This window comes from Miscanthus floridulus, chromosome 4 (assembly GCF_019320115.1).
Source record: "Miscanthus floridulus cultivar M001 chromosome 4, ASM1932011v1, whole genome shotgun sequence".
NCBI classification, from domain to species: Eukaryota; Viridiplantae; Streptophyta; class Magnoliopsida; order Poales; family Poaceae; genus Miscanthus; species Miscanthus floridulus.
In genome coordinates this window covers 93,586,008-93,603,056 of record NC_089583.1, presented here as the reverse complement: position 1 = coordinate 93,603,056, position 17,049 = coordinate 93,586,008, and the positions used below count along the sequence as shown (strand labels likewise).

Sequence of the window (17,049 nt, the reverse complement as noted above, 5' to 3'; positions counted from 1 at the left end):
TTGCAAATCTCAATGTTAAACTATCTACTAAAATTGAGCAACTTGAGGCTAATGCAACAACAAATGTATGCACAATCAAAGATAAGCAACTTGAAAAGAAAAATGAAAAATTAAAAGAAAAGTTAGCTAGCTCATAAAATGATTATCAAAGTTTGCTTGCTAAAATGGAAATCATGGGCAAACATTGTGATGAGCTAACAAATAAAGTTGCTAATCTTGAGGCCATCAAAAATACCCCCACCAAGGCATCTAAAAGAAATGACACAATTAAAAAGGATGCCTCTACTTCTTGCAATGATTTATGTTTAGACTCACCTTTGTGCAACCAAGTTTGTGTTGAGAAAGTTGTTGTAGATACATGCACACAAGAGGTTGCAAAGGAGAATGAGCAACTCAAGCAAGAAGTAGTTCGCCTCACCAAGGACTTGACTCAAGTGAAAGGCAAAGCGAAGCAAACCCAACTTCATCAAGATAACACCGTCAAGAGAGTGAAGAAGCTTGATGAAGGACAAACTGTGGTTTGTTACGTGTGCCACAAGGAAGGTCACAAGTCCTATAAGTGCAAGGTGAAGAATGGGGGAGGAGCAAAGAAGAAGGAGAAAAAGCAAACAAGCAAGCTCTCCAACACCTACACCAACAAGGTGGACAAGAAGGCCTCCACACCTTATCTCCTGAAGAAGAAGAAAAATAACAAGGTGGTGGCCATCAAGGTGAACAAGCAAGGCAACAATGGGGTCAAACGCTTTGAGGTGCCAAAGGAAATTATTTCAAACATGAAGAGCACCAAGAAGGTTTGGATCCCAAAAGGAAAGTGAGAAGTCCATCGGACTTTTTGGGAATTTGGAGACTTGGCAAAGTATGGGTGCATTTCATGGGGTGCATCTTGATGGACAAAGTCATTGCCAAGTAGGTTAGTGAATACTATGGACCCAAATTCCCTTTCCCATATTAGGTAACTAGACGTCATTACTTTCAATTAGTATTCATTTCAATTGGTTTTGTCCTTCAATTGATATACTCTTAAAGCATCTAGTTATCTTTAATACCTATGTTTGCATTTACTTGCTTAAATCTTTTGTCATGCATTCAATAGGTACATCATATGGTAGGCTTGCTCGGTTACATTATCAACCCTTGGAGCAAACCTACATGGTTTAAAATTGCTTAGAAGCACGGCACATAGCTTGTCTTACTTTTGTTCATCTAATATGTGCCAAAGTCCAAATTGTAGATAATCTCTCCTGGATATCTCTTTAAAAATGATTCTCACATTCATGAGATGTCATCTTTCAAGTGATATTTTTGATTCTAAAATCAATGTGCATAATTTCTACAAAGTATTCTACATTTATGTGCACATATTTAGGGGGAGTATGTCTACAACTTGGATGCTTTGAGACTAACACTTTTTCAAATGGTATCAATTTTTCAAACCTATCACTTGTGTAGTAGTCTCATTGTAAGGAAATTGGTGTCCCCGGAGTTAAGCATCATTCTTCAATTGGCATCATCATGTTGATTACATTTCTTTTTATATGCTTTCTCCATGCATTATATAGATTAAACTCTCTTGTGCAATAAATTGCTAATTATGCATATGCTTTGCTTTCTACCATATGTATGTATACTTTTAGGGGGAGCTTAGTCTATATAATGTGAGAGTCAAATTTTATGATCCATTTCACTCTATACACAAAGGATCATGGAATTTGACCCTCCCTTGTGCTACTAATGTCTTCCTTTTCGGTGTTTGATGCCAAAGGGGGAGAATTTGGAGGACCAAAGGCAAGCATTAAGTTAATGTCTACAAATGGTAATGGTTTGAGAAAGGGAGGATAGTGGATTATGGATTAGTCTAAGTAATGAGGAGAATTTATAGGAAGCAAGACTTTAATCCATAATGCCACATGGGGACATTTGCAAGGGCAAGTTACGTCTTCAATTGGTATCATAGTCTTTCAAGTAGTATCTCTTAGAATCATATAACCTTGCCCCTTGCATTGCATCCTAGCAAGTAGATAGTTTTTAAATTTAAAATTTTTATTATTTGCTTGCTTTGGTCGTGTTGTCATCAATCACCAAAAAGGGGGAGATTATAAGGAAAATAGATCCTTGGCCCATTTACTTTGGATTTTGGTGTTTGATGACCAACACAACCAAATTAGACTAATGAATTTGCAAGTGTTTGTTTTGTAGTCCAATAGGGTGTAAGACGTGACTTGGACGAAGGCGATGTGATGATCCGATGATCAACACCTCAAGCAAGACTTTAGAAGCACAAGTGAAGACCCAAGATATCAAGCAAAGTCCAAGCATGAAGATAGGAACCAAGCCGTACGCAAGATCGCGAAGAAACGAGCTCGCAGAGGCGACCGGACGCTGGACCGGACGCTGGAAGCGTGACCGGACGCTAGACCAGTGGCTCGGTAGATAGGCGACCGGACGTGAGGACCGGACGCTGGCGGCAACCGACCGGACACAGGGCATCAGCGTCCGATCGAGTACAGAGAGGTTCCAGGCACGCGAAACTGCGACCGGACGTGTCCGGTGGCAGGCGACCGGACGCTGGCAGCGTCCGATTGGCAGTTCGCGACTGCAACGGTCGGGATGACCGAACACGTCCGGTCAGGACGATTCAGCGTCTGGTCAGTAGCAGATTTGCGGGAATTCGACCCCAACGGCTACTTTCTCAGTGGGGCTTATAAATACAACCCCTAACCGGCCATTTGAGTATGGTGGAGCTGAGGAAACATACCAAGGGTGTTGATACACCATTTTAGTGATCTCCACTTGCATAGTGCTTAGTGTTTTATTAGGTGATTAGCATAAGTGCTTTGTGAAGTGCTTAGGTTGATTAGACCACCGCTTATGCGCTTGCTCTAGGTGTATGCCTAGTGTTTAGTGAGGTTTGCATACCTCTTGCCACCCCGTGCTTGCGAGCACAAGAGTTGTACATCGGAGGGGCTTGAAGTCTTGCGAGATCACACCAACCATGTTTGTGGTGCGGCCGCCACCGTGTACCAAAGGGAACAAGGCCCGCGGCGTTTTGGCCAGAAGCTTGATAGTGAAGACGGCGGGGAGCATCCGGGAGAGGCTTGCCGGAAGGCACATCGGAGACCCACTTGCATGTGGGGAAGGCCCGAGGCTATCCATGGAGTTACCCGACCGGGAGCTTGGCCCTTACGAGGGATTCCTTATGAGGGGCTCCAACAAGGACTAGGGGGAAGCTTGCGCGCTTCTCGATACCTCGGTAAAAATACCGGAGTCATCGACGGGAGTTTACATATCTCTACCTTGCTCTTTAAGCTTCCGCAGTTACATTGATCTTATTATTATCATTTGCAGTAGAGATAGCAACATACTAGCAAAACCGTAGTTGCACATCTAGATAGATTATCTTTTGCATAGGTTTTGCTAGAGGAAGAAAAAGAGGCCATAGTTTTGGAGTTGGATTTATAAGTTGCCTAATTCACCCCCCTCTTAGGCGTCCACGTATCCTTCAATAGCCATAGCTTACTACTAGTAATAACTAGGCAGATTTCGCTATTGGACATGCCAAATGACGTGTCTTTGCTAGCGGACACTGTGTTTTCCATCTTTTGCCGTGAGACACTCTGGTTTTTGGAAATACTGCCAGTGGGCACCGCAACCCAGTTGCACCCGGTTTTGGAGAGAGAAAACTTCATTTTGGACATCGGGTGCCCCTGAACCAGACTTGGCGCCGTCCCAACCTGGTCTGGTTCGACCCAGTTGTAACGGCCGGCCCGCACCCGACTCCGTCGTTAGGGTTCCAGGCACGCCATTTCCCCAATCCCGCTGCCGCCGCTCACTCCCAATCGTGCCGCCACCCACTCGTCTCCACTGCTCGTCGTGCTACCGTCCACCTAGTGCCCGCTACCACTGATAGATCGAGCCTCGGCCGTCATTCGCCATGGGGGTTGAGGATCTAGAGTTCCCCCACGCCCCAAAGATGAAGTCCCCCAGCTCGAAGAACGGGTAGTGCCCTTGGTCTCTGCCTAGGGTTCTGCAATTCAAATGGCTAGTGAAAAGGGTGAGTCTTTTAAATCCCTACTATTTGCATATGAATGCCTGCGGATGTGGTAGAATGCTTATGGTTTTGAAATCATTTAGTTTGGTTGTTATCCTTTGTGTTGATTTAGGATGGATCCGACTTCCGCATGTAGACTGGCGATTAGCGTACCTGCATATGTAGAGCAAAGACCAGATGGGCTCAATGATTATCATGTAACTGCTAATTACATGCGTGTGATAGACAAGGATAAATTCTCTCAGATGGGGTTTCTTGGGTGCCTTGGTGAGGAGATAGTCCATGGGGTCGACCAAGAACTGCAGGTCACCTTCTCTAACAAAACCAAGGATGAGATAGTGCGCATAGATTCTGATTCTGCTCTGTTACATGCATTTGATGTGTATTAGGACAGTAGGAAGGTGCCATTGACTGTACATGTTGTTGACACTGGTCCTCGTTTGCTAAAGTCTAAGTGTTGTAATGCCAATGCCTCTCAGTCTTCTCAGTCTGTTATTATCACTTAGGAGAGTCAGGTTAATTGTCAGCCAATAGCTATGATCTCTGTGATGAACTTGTACTGCCTAATCTAGTAGCTGATAACAATGGTGAAGCTGTTGATCTTAATGATGATGGTAATTGTGAGGCTGATGCTAATGGTGATGAGGGTCTTAATCTTGATAATGATGGTGAAGATGATGATGCTATTGCTGAAGAAGAAGAAGAAGATATTGCTGAAGATGACTAGGGAGAGGCTGATGAAGTGGAGTATGTAGGAGTAGATGATGAGAATGAGAAGTACAAGGATGGGGTCAATGATGATGGTGATGTTGACCCTGCTTACTATCCTGACAGTGACCCAGAAGATGATGACCCATTAGTTGTGGACGATGGGAGGGACTGTGACGGTGTTGTTCATGTCACTGACATAGATAACCCTAAGATAGGTCTTGGTGTTACTTTTGAAGATGGTTTCTGCTTTAAGAGATGTATTAGACAATATGCTGTGCTTAATGAAGTTGAACTTGTAGTTCCATATAGCGTGTCACGGCGGTACCGAGCATATTGTAAGGCCAAGAGATGTCGATGGAGGATTCATGCATCTTAGTTACCTAATGGCAAGACATGGTAGGTATGTGAGCTTTGTAATGCTTCATTTAGTTTAATTTAGTTATCAATTGTTGTGTGCTAACCGTTGGTTGATGGCTGCAGATTAAGAAGCTACCACACAAGCATAATTGTGCCAGCACAAGCAAATTCTAGAACAACTGTATGGCTAACAATCACTGGGTGAAGGACAGAGTTATAAACTGGCTTAGGGAAGATCCAACTATTGGAGCTAAAGATTTGAAGCAGAAGTTGGAGGAGAATTTTTGTGTACAGCTGAGCTACTACGTGGTTTAGGACGGCAAGCAAATGGCCTTAGATGAGATCATGGGTGGCTAGGAAGATAGCTTTGTACATGTGTTTTCTTGGAAAAGGGAGATTGAGAAGAGGAGTCCTGACAGTGTTGTAGAGATTGAGTGGGAGATTGTAGATGAGAAGAGAAGATTCAGTAGGATGTTTGTAGCACTGAAGCCATACATAGATGGCTTCCTGCAAGGTTGTAGACCTTATTTAGGAATTGATTCCACAATTTTGACAGCAATGTGGAAGGGACAGTTAGCATCAGCTGTAGAGATAGATGGCCACAACTGGATGTTCCTAGTGGCCTATGGAGTATTTGGCAGTGAGACCAAGGTGAATTGGGAATGGTTCATGAAGATGCTGCACAAGGCTATTGGTTCCCCAAATGGTCTTGTTATTTCAACTAATGCAGGTATGTTGCATTCATTGTGCTCTTGTTTTTCAATTGAGTGTTGTATGTTCCCCACCTGACATTGTTTCCATGCTTACTAATTGTAGGCAAAGGAATAGACAAGGCTGTTACCAAAGTTTTTAGTAATGGGGTGGAGCACAGAGAATGCATGAGGTATTTAGTCAAGAATTTCTAGAAGAGGTTTAGGGGAGAAGTGTTTGAGAGGAACTTATGGCCTGCATCAAGGTGCTATAGACAGACAACCCATGATAGGCACTGGAATGAGATGCACAAGGCATGCCCCAAGGCAACTAGGTGGCTGCAGGACAATCACAAGCAGCTATGGGCAAGGTGTAAGTTTAGCACAACAAACAAATGTGACTATGTCACAAACAACATAGCAGAGACTTTCAATAGTTGGATCAGGGAAGAGAAGTCATTACCTATTGTAGAGCTAATGGACAAGATAAGGCAGTTGATCATGGAGAGATTTTGCACTAGGATGCAACCGCTGTCCAAGTTTTCTACCTTCAAGATTCTACCGGCTGTCATGAAGGAGCTGCACAACAAAAGTAGAAATCTGAAGTACAACATTCACAAGAGTGGCCCAATGGTTGGTGAAGTTGGAGGAGTCAACAAGGACCTGGTCCCTTGGAGGTTCATTGTTGATCTAGATAAGAGAGAGTGCACCTATAGAGGTTGGCAGTTAACTGGTTTGCCATGTGTTCATGCCCTAGCTTTCATTGGCACCAGAAGGGTAGACTTAGAGGACTATGTTGACCACTACTATTTTGTAGACATGTTCAAAGCAGCCTATGCGACTCCAGTGCCTCCAATGCCAAGCAAGGATGAATGGAAAAAGCTGAACCTTGGCTTCAACCTCCTTCCTCCTAAATGCAATAGAGCAGCAGGAAGGCCAAGGAAGAGAAGGATAGTTGGAGTTGAAGGAGGTGGGTCCAGCAGCAAGGGTAGGAGAAGGTGTAAAAGGTGTGGTGGATTTAGACACCTACAGAAAACCTGCAATGAAACTGTTGCAGACCCTGATGCACCACCACCTGCACCTCCAAAGAAGAAGTGAAGGACTTATAAGCCAAAGGTTGTTGAGATCATAGAAACAATAGAAGAGCCAGCCAAGAAGAAGAGAAAGGCCTCCACCAAGGGGAAACAAACCTGCAAGAAGAAGAAGACAACTCCAACTAAGCCTACACCTCCTGAGCAATCAGTGCAGTAAGTGATCCATTTCTTGCCAACACTGTTCTTAATCTAAAGCCAAGTGTAGTTGATAACATGGTCACATCTGCCATCTTACAGGGTTCCAAGATCCCCAGTCACTAGGAGACAGGCCAAACAGCAAGCTGGAGGTAGCCTAGGGGCATAGACTAGGAGTCAGAGCCCAAGCGCCTGCACTAGGAGCAAGAGGGGAGGGGCCTGATGCCTGCACAGGGAACATCAAGACAGAAGCAACCTTTTGAGCCACCTGTGCTTTTGGTGTGCTTTTGTGTGATTCTATGAACTTGCTATTGTAATCTGTGTGCTTTTGAGCCTGTATATTGTTGGTGTGAACCTGGTATTGTAATCTGGTAATGTAGTGAACCTGGCTATTGTTGGTGTGAACTTGATATTGCCATCTGGTATGATGTTCCATAATTAATGATCTGGTATGCCTATGTTTGTCATGCTAAAATTAAGTCAGCTGTTAAGTTGAAGGTAGTGATGCTGCAATTTTAACTTTACAACTAAAAAAGGGAACAAATCAAGTTGAAGTTACTCCATTCAAACTGCATTTCATTCGTATTTCACAAACATTACAAAGCATACTTCATGCTTGCTTGTACAATACCATGCACAAAGCAAGAAAGCAAACAACACCTACAAACACACTGGCCCCAACCATCATCCTAACAACTATTTGCTCTCCAGCTATTCTAGCCACAACAGTGCTCTGAGCAACTACAACATTGTTCAAGTTCAACAGAGAATTCTCTAGAGCCTTCAACGCAGCCATCACTGCTGCACCATCCATGCCATCTCCAGCGCTCTCTGGCTTCCACATGAAGAAGTTGCAGGTACCGTTGCCCTATTTCACAGCGAAAGCCAAATCAATAGGATGAACCCTACATCCGATTTCAAAGCGCCCAAATGTAGCAAGAACAAAATCAAGAAAACTCACCTAGTCACGATTCCTGTAAGTGTAGAACAGCTTGTCTAGATTTTTTGTGGTTCTCGACGTCCGCTCCACGACCATCACTGTGTGGTAGAAAGGGCACAGCGCCTACCCCTCTCTCGCTCCACGTGACCCAGTCGACGAAGAAGCGCCATATCCTATAGCCATCTTCTATAGGCCCGCTCTCCTGTCGACGATGCCCGCCAACCTACGCCGTGTCGGCACCCCCGCCCGACTGGCCGCCGCAGCCTATGCCGCAGCCGCCTCTGCGGTGAAGAGGGGGAACGAGGAATAGACCGTTGTAACGACAGAGTCGGGTGCGGGCCGGTCGTTACAACTGGGTCGAACCAGACCAGGTTGGGACGGCGCCAAGTCTGGTTCAGGGGCACCCGATGTCCAAAATGAAGTTTTCTCTCTCCAAAACTGGGTGCAACTGGGTTGCGGTGCCCACTGGCAGTATTTCCAAAAACCAGAGTGTCTCACGGCAAAAGATGGAGAACGCAGTGTCCGCCAGCAAAGACGCGTCATTTGGCATGTCCAATAGCAAAATTTGCCTAATAACTATTAGCCACATGGAATCCAAGCAAACCATTAATTTATATTTTTTCAATCTCACAATAAGCATTTATAAAATCAAAATGTTATCCCACAATAAATGTAATTTGACCTCTTGGCCCAACTAAAACTAGTAAATTTAGCTATTTTTTAGTTTCCAAAGCACGTGTCATTCCCGTAACACAAATTTCTGAAAAAAAAAATTACACTTATTTTTGGAATGGAGTGAACAGTGACATAATATCCTGAAAAGGCAAAAAAGGACGTGCGGTTGTACAGAGATGCTGAATGCGACTGTCACCAACTCACCATAATCACAATTCCCATTTGCAAGAAACATAAATAGATGAGTTCCTATGGTACCAATGCTGCAGGCTAGCTCACCAAAAATGACACTTCACAAGAATCACAAGGCCGCGAGGGCATACTTGTGGAAACCAGAGAGACCGGCAACGGAAAGCCAAGAGCAGTATCATGTCCTGGTCGCAAGTTGCCTGGTTGCAACTTGCGTCCCACGGCGGCCTTGAGCCAGATGCATTCCCCTTTTGCTTTCTTTCTCCGGCTGTGGGAACTGAGCTGTGCCTGTGCCTCCAATCCATTCCCGTGCTTTCCACTCTGCTTCAGTCGCCACCTATAAATATGGAGTTTTTTTAACATTTTTTCTGTAAACTAATTTTAAATCTAACACTATTTTATTTTATTTTTTCTAAAACTAACACTTTTGGCCGCGCGTATTTCTCTGACGCGGTTTAACACCTGTGCCGCCATGCATGGTGGCGCGGCGAGGAGGATGATGTGACGACGATCGGGACACTGACTGGTGACGTGGCAGGTTCTGCCGCGCCACCGATCTTGGCACGGCACGGCACGACAGTCCTAGGTAAACGCCCACGAGCCATCCTCCCTCTGTCTGCCTGCTCGCCGCCGCACCCCCCCCCCCCCCCCGCTGGCAGCGCCTTCCCGCCCCGCTGGCTGGCCGGCCGCCCGCCGCGCCCGCACGTCGGCGCGCCACCCCCTCCGACAGCCCACTGCGCCTTTCGGCCACGCACATAGGTATTTGTAAAATTTAGCTAGCTTTTGTAAAATTCTATGGGTATTTGCTAGGGATATCAATAGTCTCGTGTGCAATGAATTCTGCGTGTATGTTTTGTTAAATTTCTTTTATAAAATATATTTATCACCTTTCGTTTTAGAGTTGGCAAAGAAGCTTCTAGTATATATATTATTATCGTGGGGTTATGATTACCTTTCTATATTATCTGTATCTATTTTATTTTAAAGTTAGCAAAGAAGCTTTTAGCATACTCAGCGGCACGAAACCATGGTTTTGTTTTCCTAAATTGTCCATAGATACGTTCACCTGCCCATAGATACATTCATTCGTTTTCGTATAGCAGTGAGTAACGGAACCTCTAGCATACTCATTAGCGCGGTGTCGTGAATAGCTTTCCGTATTATTCGTATTCGTTTTCATTCTAAAGTTGGCAAAGAAGCTTTTAGCGTACTCGCTAGCGCGAAGCCGTGGCTTTAATTTGTCTTCTCAAGTTGAGCGTAAATGCTTAAATGTGGGGAGCGAGTGAGGAAAGGCCATCGCTTCTGGTGGATGGAAATGGGCTATCATGAGAGAAAAGAAAGGAAAGCTATATAGCAAATGCAGTTATGGCATCTCCCCAATTATAAATTGTGTAAATTATATACTTTAAATCAACAGTGCAATGAAAAAGAAAGGAAAGCTATATAGCAAATGCAGTTATGGCATCTTCTAGTTGTCTTGTGTCTGAACTGCTATACATAGAAGTTGCTTATTTTTCTAGTGAAGTTGTTTAATATGTTTGTTAATGTTACTTTGAATATATACATGTGCTTTTATATTGTGTTCGTATTTCATAACAAGTAGTTCAAATTTTGCAATGCTACATAATGTTAATTTGAATATTGTTAATTTGAATATTCTAACCCTTTGTTTATTAATTTGTAACAGGATGGCCCCTCCCACGCAGCACCTGTTGTACCCTCTTCTTGAGGTGGAGTACGATGACCTGCACCGAGCACACTACTTGACTGACACCGACGCAGAGGTGCCCTTGCCTCCTTTGAGGCCTCGCACGCACACCAGGGCACACCAGTGGAACGAGCGTTACACGTCATACATACGGTGCGCTGGCTTCCTTGAGCTTGTCCGTGTTGTCAACTACGGTCTTCCGCCCCTTGACCCAGCACTACTTACTGTAGTTGTAGACAGGTGCGAGTGCCTTCATTGTACGTAAACATTCTTATAACAAATGAGGTAACTAACAATTGTTCTATTCTTATAACAGATGGAGGATTAAGACCCACACGTTCCACATACCTTGCGGCGAGATGACCTTGACCATGCAGGAGTGAAGGCTATCTTTGATCTTCGGTTGGGGGGACTTCTAGTGACATGTATACTTGATAACGATCACTGGAGGGAGCTGGTGGCTCAGTTCACTGGCTTTCTTCCACCGGACGATGAGGTTTCCAAAAAAAATAAGTGAGCAATTCAAGCCTATTTAATACTTACATTGCTTTCCTACAGCCATCAGGTCTCATTTTCTTTGGTGAGTTTTAGGAAAAGTTTTGGTGTTTCATCATCATGGATCACAAAGCGCTTTGATTACTTAGACCCATATGCTGATGAGGCTTAGATCAATAGATTCGCTAGAGTGTGGCTCTAGCACTTCCTTGGTGCTTTCTATTCCCAGATGCATCAGGCAACCCCATCAGCTGGATCTTTCTTGACAAACTACGCCAGTCGTGGGATAATATAGCGGCGTATAGCTAGGGCAGCGTAGCCCTAGCATGGACGTATCGACAGCTATGCATTGCCTACCGTCGCACCTCAGGGTATGCGAACCTTGGGGTTGCTCCTACCTACTCTAGGTTTGGTGTTGGGAACGATAGCCCGTTGGGAGGCCCCTTGTTACTGGTTTCCCTGTAAGTACTTTGGTTCACTATATTTTTCGAGACAGTTACATATGATGAAATTATTAATGGCTAATTCATTATCGTGTTTAATGCAGCATTGGAACGGGCATGATACACTCCCTATAGCTCTGTATATCTGGACGCAAGCAGAGTTAGTTAGAGAGAATACGAGGCGCAAGTACAAGGAGTACATGGACTATCTCGACGTTCTAATACAGCACCAGGTTACACTCTCTTTACTATCATACATGTGTCTTGCTCGATGTACACTATATCACAACCTAACTCAATTACGAAATGTTCAGGTGCATTGGTGTTCTTGGGATGCTCCGGAGCTCTAGGACTATCTGAGTCCTGTCACTAGGGATGAGTCAGACAAGTATCGTTGCAACGTCCCTCTTATTTTCTTTCATGTGGTTGAAATTCACTTGTCCATCAGGGTTTGCAGGCAGTTTGAAAGAATGATAGGCTACCCACCACCGCTTTACTCCACCAACCAAGAATTGCACGGGTGCGTTATCAATTAATAACAAAGCTATAATTCAGAGTTGTGTATGGTACAACTAACAATCGTTTTGTTGCAGGTATGACTGCAGGAAGAGGTACAAGACCAAGGATTGGCGCATGACACACAACGTCTACATCTAGTTGTGGTAGATCAGGGACCGGCAGCCAATCGATGCGGGTCCCCCACACGACCAGCACACCATCGACGAGTACCTGCGGTGGCTTCTGAAAGCTCTAGTTTGGTTTTGGTGAATTAATAAAACCCTAAGTGCTAACCTAGTTTATCAAAGTGATTATGAGATAGGTGGCACTACTCCAAGTGAAGAAGAAATTATGAAGATCATGATGATGGTGATGCCATGGTGATGATCAAACGCTTGGACTTGAAAAGAAGAAAGAGAAAAACAAAAGGCTCAAGGCAAATATATAAATGGTAGGAGCCATTTTGTTTTGGTGATCAAGACACTTAGTGAGTGTGATCACATTTAGGATCGATAGCCGTACTATTAAGAGGGGTGAAACTCGTATCGAGATGCGGTTATCAAAGTGCCACTAGATGATCTAACTCATTGCATATGCATTTAGAATCTAATGGAGTGCTAACATCCTTGAAAATGTTTATGAAAATATGCTAACACATGTGCACAAGGTGATATATTTAGTGGTTGGCACATTTGAGCAAGGGTTAGAAACTTCACCGGCGCCCTAAACTCAGGTGAATGTGGTCACTATAAGTGACCGAACGTGGTCTCTAAAAGATCGGCGCGTCCGGTCAGTAGCAGTAGAAGAAGCGTAGCATCGGTCGTTGACCGAACGCTGGCGCTGAAACGACTAGACGCTAGCTGGCTACATCCAGTCACACTGACATGGTCATGCATAGGGGAAACACCAAGTGACCAAACGATGGGTGAGTCTGGTCGAGCATGACCGGACGTGTTCTGTCGTGAAAAATTGTCTCTGGATGCTTACAGGAAACGACCAGACGCTGAGGTCCAACGTCCGGTCACTTCGCAGCATCACGTCCGGTCATCACTTGACCGTTGAGATCGAGCGCTCAGTATTTGAAGAGAGGGGACATGTGGCACACATCGCGTGACCGGACGCTAAGGTCCAGCGTCTGATCAATATGACCGGAGCGTTCGGTCACCCCGTGTTGTGCCCAGTGAAGGGGTACAACGGCTCTATTTCATGGGAGCTTCTATTTAAGCCCTATGACCGGGTCAAGCTCTCTCTTGGCCATTTACATTGACATAGCAACCTTGTGAGCTTAGCCAAAGCCCTCCCACTCATCTTCATCATTGATTCATCATCTTTGTGATATTGGGAGAGAATCCAAGTGCATTGCTTGAGTGTTTGCATCTAGAGGCACTTGGTGTTTGTGTTTCGCTACGGGATTCGCTTGTTATTCTTGGTGGTTGCTGCCACCTAGATGGCTTGGAGCAGTGAGGATCGTCAAGCGAAGGTTGGTGATTGTCTCCGACTCCGATCATGGTGATTGTAAGAGGTTCTTGACCTTTCCCCGATGGAGAGCCAAAAGGTACTCTAGTGGATTGCTTGTGGCTTATGTGATCCTCATCTTATGTTGGTTGTGCGGCACCCAATTGAGGGTTTGGCATGTGATGCCAATTAGCTCATGAACCTCCAAGTGAGTGAATCACCACAACGAGGAGTAGCTTGCCGGCAAGCAAGTGAACCTCGGTAAAAAATCATTGTGTTCATCATTTAATTCTGAGGTGATTGGTCTTTATTGGTATTCATTCTTGTGATTGATTGGCTCCTTCTTCGACACGATGGTATAAACAAATTGCTCACTCTCTTTACATTACTGCAAACTAGTTATCAAGCTCTTTAGTGTAGCTAGTTGTGAGAGCTTGTTAGTTTGATTAATGTGTCTCTTTAGTTAGCCTTTTGAGAGCACACTAACTTAGTGTAGTGTCATAGCTATTGTGTGGATAGAAATTATATAAATTAGAATTATGGTAGGTGGCTTGTATTTTTAGTAGACTAGCGCAACACTCGCTTCACCTCATAATTGTCTAATCGGTTTGTTAAGTGTTGTTGTAGACATTTTTAAATAGGCTATTCACCCCTCTCTAGCCATTAGGACTTTTCAAGTGGTATCAGAGCTGAGGTCACTATGATTTGAGGCTTAACAACCTTTGGTGTAAAAATGGCTCAAATCAACAACACCAAGAAGCCACCCCAATTTGATGGCATAAATTATCCGTATTGGAAATCAAAGATGACCACACATATCAAGTCAATCAATAGAAAAGTGTGAAAGGTGGTAGAAACCAAAATTGAGATAGGTGATCCAGAGAATCCCACCGTGGCTGAAGAAGTGCTTCTCCAAAATAATGACATTGCTCTAAGTGCCATTCATGATGCAATTGATGAGAGAACATTTGAGCAAATTAAGAATATTAAGATGGCTCATGAGGCTTGGAAGAAGTTGGAAGAATCATTTGAGGACACTCAAGCCGTGAAGGATGCAAAGGCATACATTCTCAAAGAGAAGTTTGCAAGCTTCAAGATGAAGGAGGATGGGAGTGTGCCAGAGATGTTTCATAGGCTTCAAGTGCTTGTAAATGATCTCAAAGCACTTAGAGAGGAGGTAAAGGACAAGGACTTCTCCCACAAGTTCTTGAGATGTTTGCCTTCAAGATTTGGCACATTGGTCACTATTCTAGTGAGGAGTAGTTTGGACACCATGACACTAAACCAAGTGTTGGGAGATATAATAACCGATGATACATATAGAGATGATGATGAGAAGGAAGAAAAGAAGGAGAAGAAAGATGAGAAGAAGGATGAGAAGAAGAAGAGCGTGGCATTCAAGGCCACATCATCCAAGGGCAAGGCAAAGCAAGATACATCAAGTGAAGATGATGGCTCATGGGATGATGATGATGATGAGAAGATGGCTCTCTTTGTCAAGAAATTTGGCAAGTTCATGATGAAGAAAGGGTACCGTGCTAAAAGAAAAAAATCTTCATCTAAGAACAAGGAAGAGTCAAGAAGGTGCTTCAAATGTGGAAGCAAAGATCATCTTATTGCTTAATGTCTATACAATAGCGACAATAATGATGACAACAAAAACAACAAGAAGGACAAAAAGGAAAAGAAAGATAAGAAGGACAAGATGACCTTCAAGAAGAAGGGTGGTTCATATGTGGTCACTTGGGATAGTGATGCTTCCTCGAGTGATAATGATGATTATGATGATGACAAGACCACCAAGAAGAAGGCACTTGCAAGCATTGCAATCAATGAGAAGCCTTCTCTCTTCGACACTCCATTATGCTTCATGGCTAAGGCCACTAAGGTACAAATTTGTGATGATGGAAGTGATGAAGAACACGATAACAAAAATAAAAATGAAAATGATAGTGATGATGATGAACCTACTAAAGATGAATTATTTGACATGCTAGAAGATGCTAAAGAACACTTTGACATTAAGAGAAGGGAATACAATAGCTTGAATAAGGAGGTAAAAGCCCTTAAGCAAGCCCTTGATGAGCTCAAAGCAACTCATGAGAGGCTAGAGGAAGCCCATGAGAAGCTTGGCAAGACTCACAAGAAGCTTGAAAAAGCTTATTCCAGTTTGCTAAATGAGCAAAATAAAAAGAAGCATATTGAAACTTGCAATGTAGGCTTAACTTGTGATATAATTGATGAATCATTATCTATGCCTATCATTGTTGCTCCCACTAACCCTTTTTGTAGTACTTCTACTTTCACCTCATCTAGTAGTGATGGTTTCACTTGTGATGCCTCATTAATGGTTGAGAATGAGAACCTCAAGAAGGAGGTCAATAAGCTCACTCACACCTTAGCTAAGACCTATGGTGGTGAGGACCACTTGCTTATGTGCTTGGGTAGCCAAAGAGCTTCTCTCTACAAAGAGGGATTGGGCTATATCCCCAAGAAAGGCAAGGCAGCCTTTGCTCCTCACAAGACTAGTTTTGTGAAGAACAATGGTCGATTTTGCACTAGTTGCAAGCAAGTTGGTCATAAAGAGCATGAGTGCAAGAACAAGAGTAAAAATGCTAATGTATCCTCCATTAAGATTAATTCTTTCTATGTGCTTACTAAGGGTGCAAATGGTATAAAAGCAAAGTTCATTGGTAAACCATGGATGGGCTCAAAGAAGAAAGCCATTTGGGTACCAAAGAGCTTAGTAACTAACCTTTAAGGACCCAAGCAAATTTGGGTAACTAAAAAGAATTGATTTTGTTTTATAGGTCAATTACAAAGTCGAAGGAAGGCATTGGGTTCTTGATAGTGGGTGTACTCAACACATGACTGGTGATGCAAGAATGTTCAACTCAATCAACACCAATGGCAATGATGGTTATGATAGTATTACATTTGGTGATAATGGCAAAGGCAAGGTCAAAGGGCTTGGTAAGATTGCAATATCCAATGACATGAGCATATCCAATGTGTTGCTAGTAGAGAGCTTGAACTTCAATTTTTTATTCGTGGCTCAATTGTGTGATCTTAAATTCAAATGCATATTTAGGGTAGCTGATATAGAGATCATAAGTGTAGATGGCTCTAACTTGATCTTCAAAGGCTTTAGATATGAGAATCTATACTTGGTTGATTTCAATGCTAGTGAAGCTAGATTATCTATATGCTTGTTTACTAAGTCTAGCATGGGTTGGTTATGGCATCGAAGGCTTGGTCATGTTGGAATAAAACAATTGAATAGATTGGTTAAACATGGCTTGGTTAGAGGCTTAAAAGATGTTGTGTTTGAAAAGGATAAGCTTTGTAGCTCTTGTCAAGCCGGAAAATAAATTGGAAACACCCATCCTAAGAAAAGCATGATGAGCACTAGTAAAGCATTTGAGTTATTGCATATGGATTTGTTTGGGCCAATACAATACACTAGCATCGGTGGTAACAAATATAGCTTTGTGATAGTGGATGATTATACTAGATACACATGGGTATTTTTTTAGTGGACAAAAGTGATGTGTTTGCAATATTCAAATCATTTGTTAAGGGCATTCACAATGAGTTTGAAACAACCATAAG

The 17,049-nt window shown here is 43.4% G+C and overlaps 1 protein-coding gene across 1 annotated transcript; it reads left to right on the top strand.

Moving 5' to 3' along the window:
- Nucleotides 1-5,674: 5,674 nt before the first annotated feature.
- On the top strand, nt 5,675-6,903 carry LOC136548836 (uncharacterized). The gene is made up of 3 exons (XM_066540217.1): nt 5,675-5,846; nt 5,933-5,999; nt 6,081-6,903. Exons 1-3 carry the CDS (start codon nt 5,675-5,677, stop codon nt 6,901-6,903), a joined length of 1,062 nt encoding a protein of 353 aa, XP_066396314.1.
- The last annotated feature ends 10,146 nt before the right edge of the window (nt 6,904-17,049 follow it).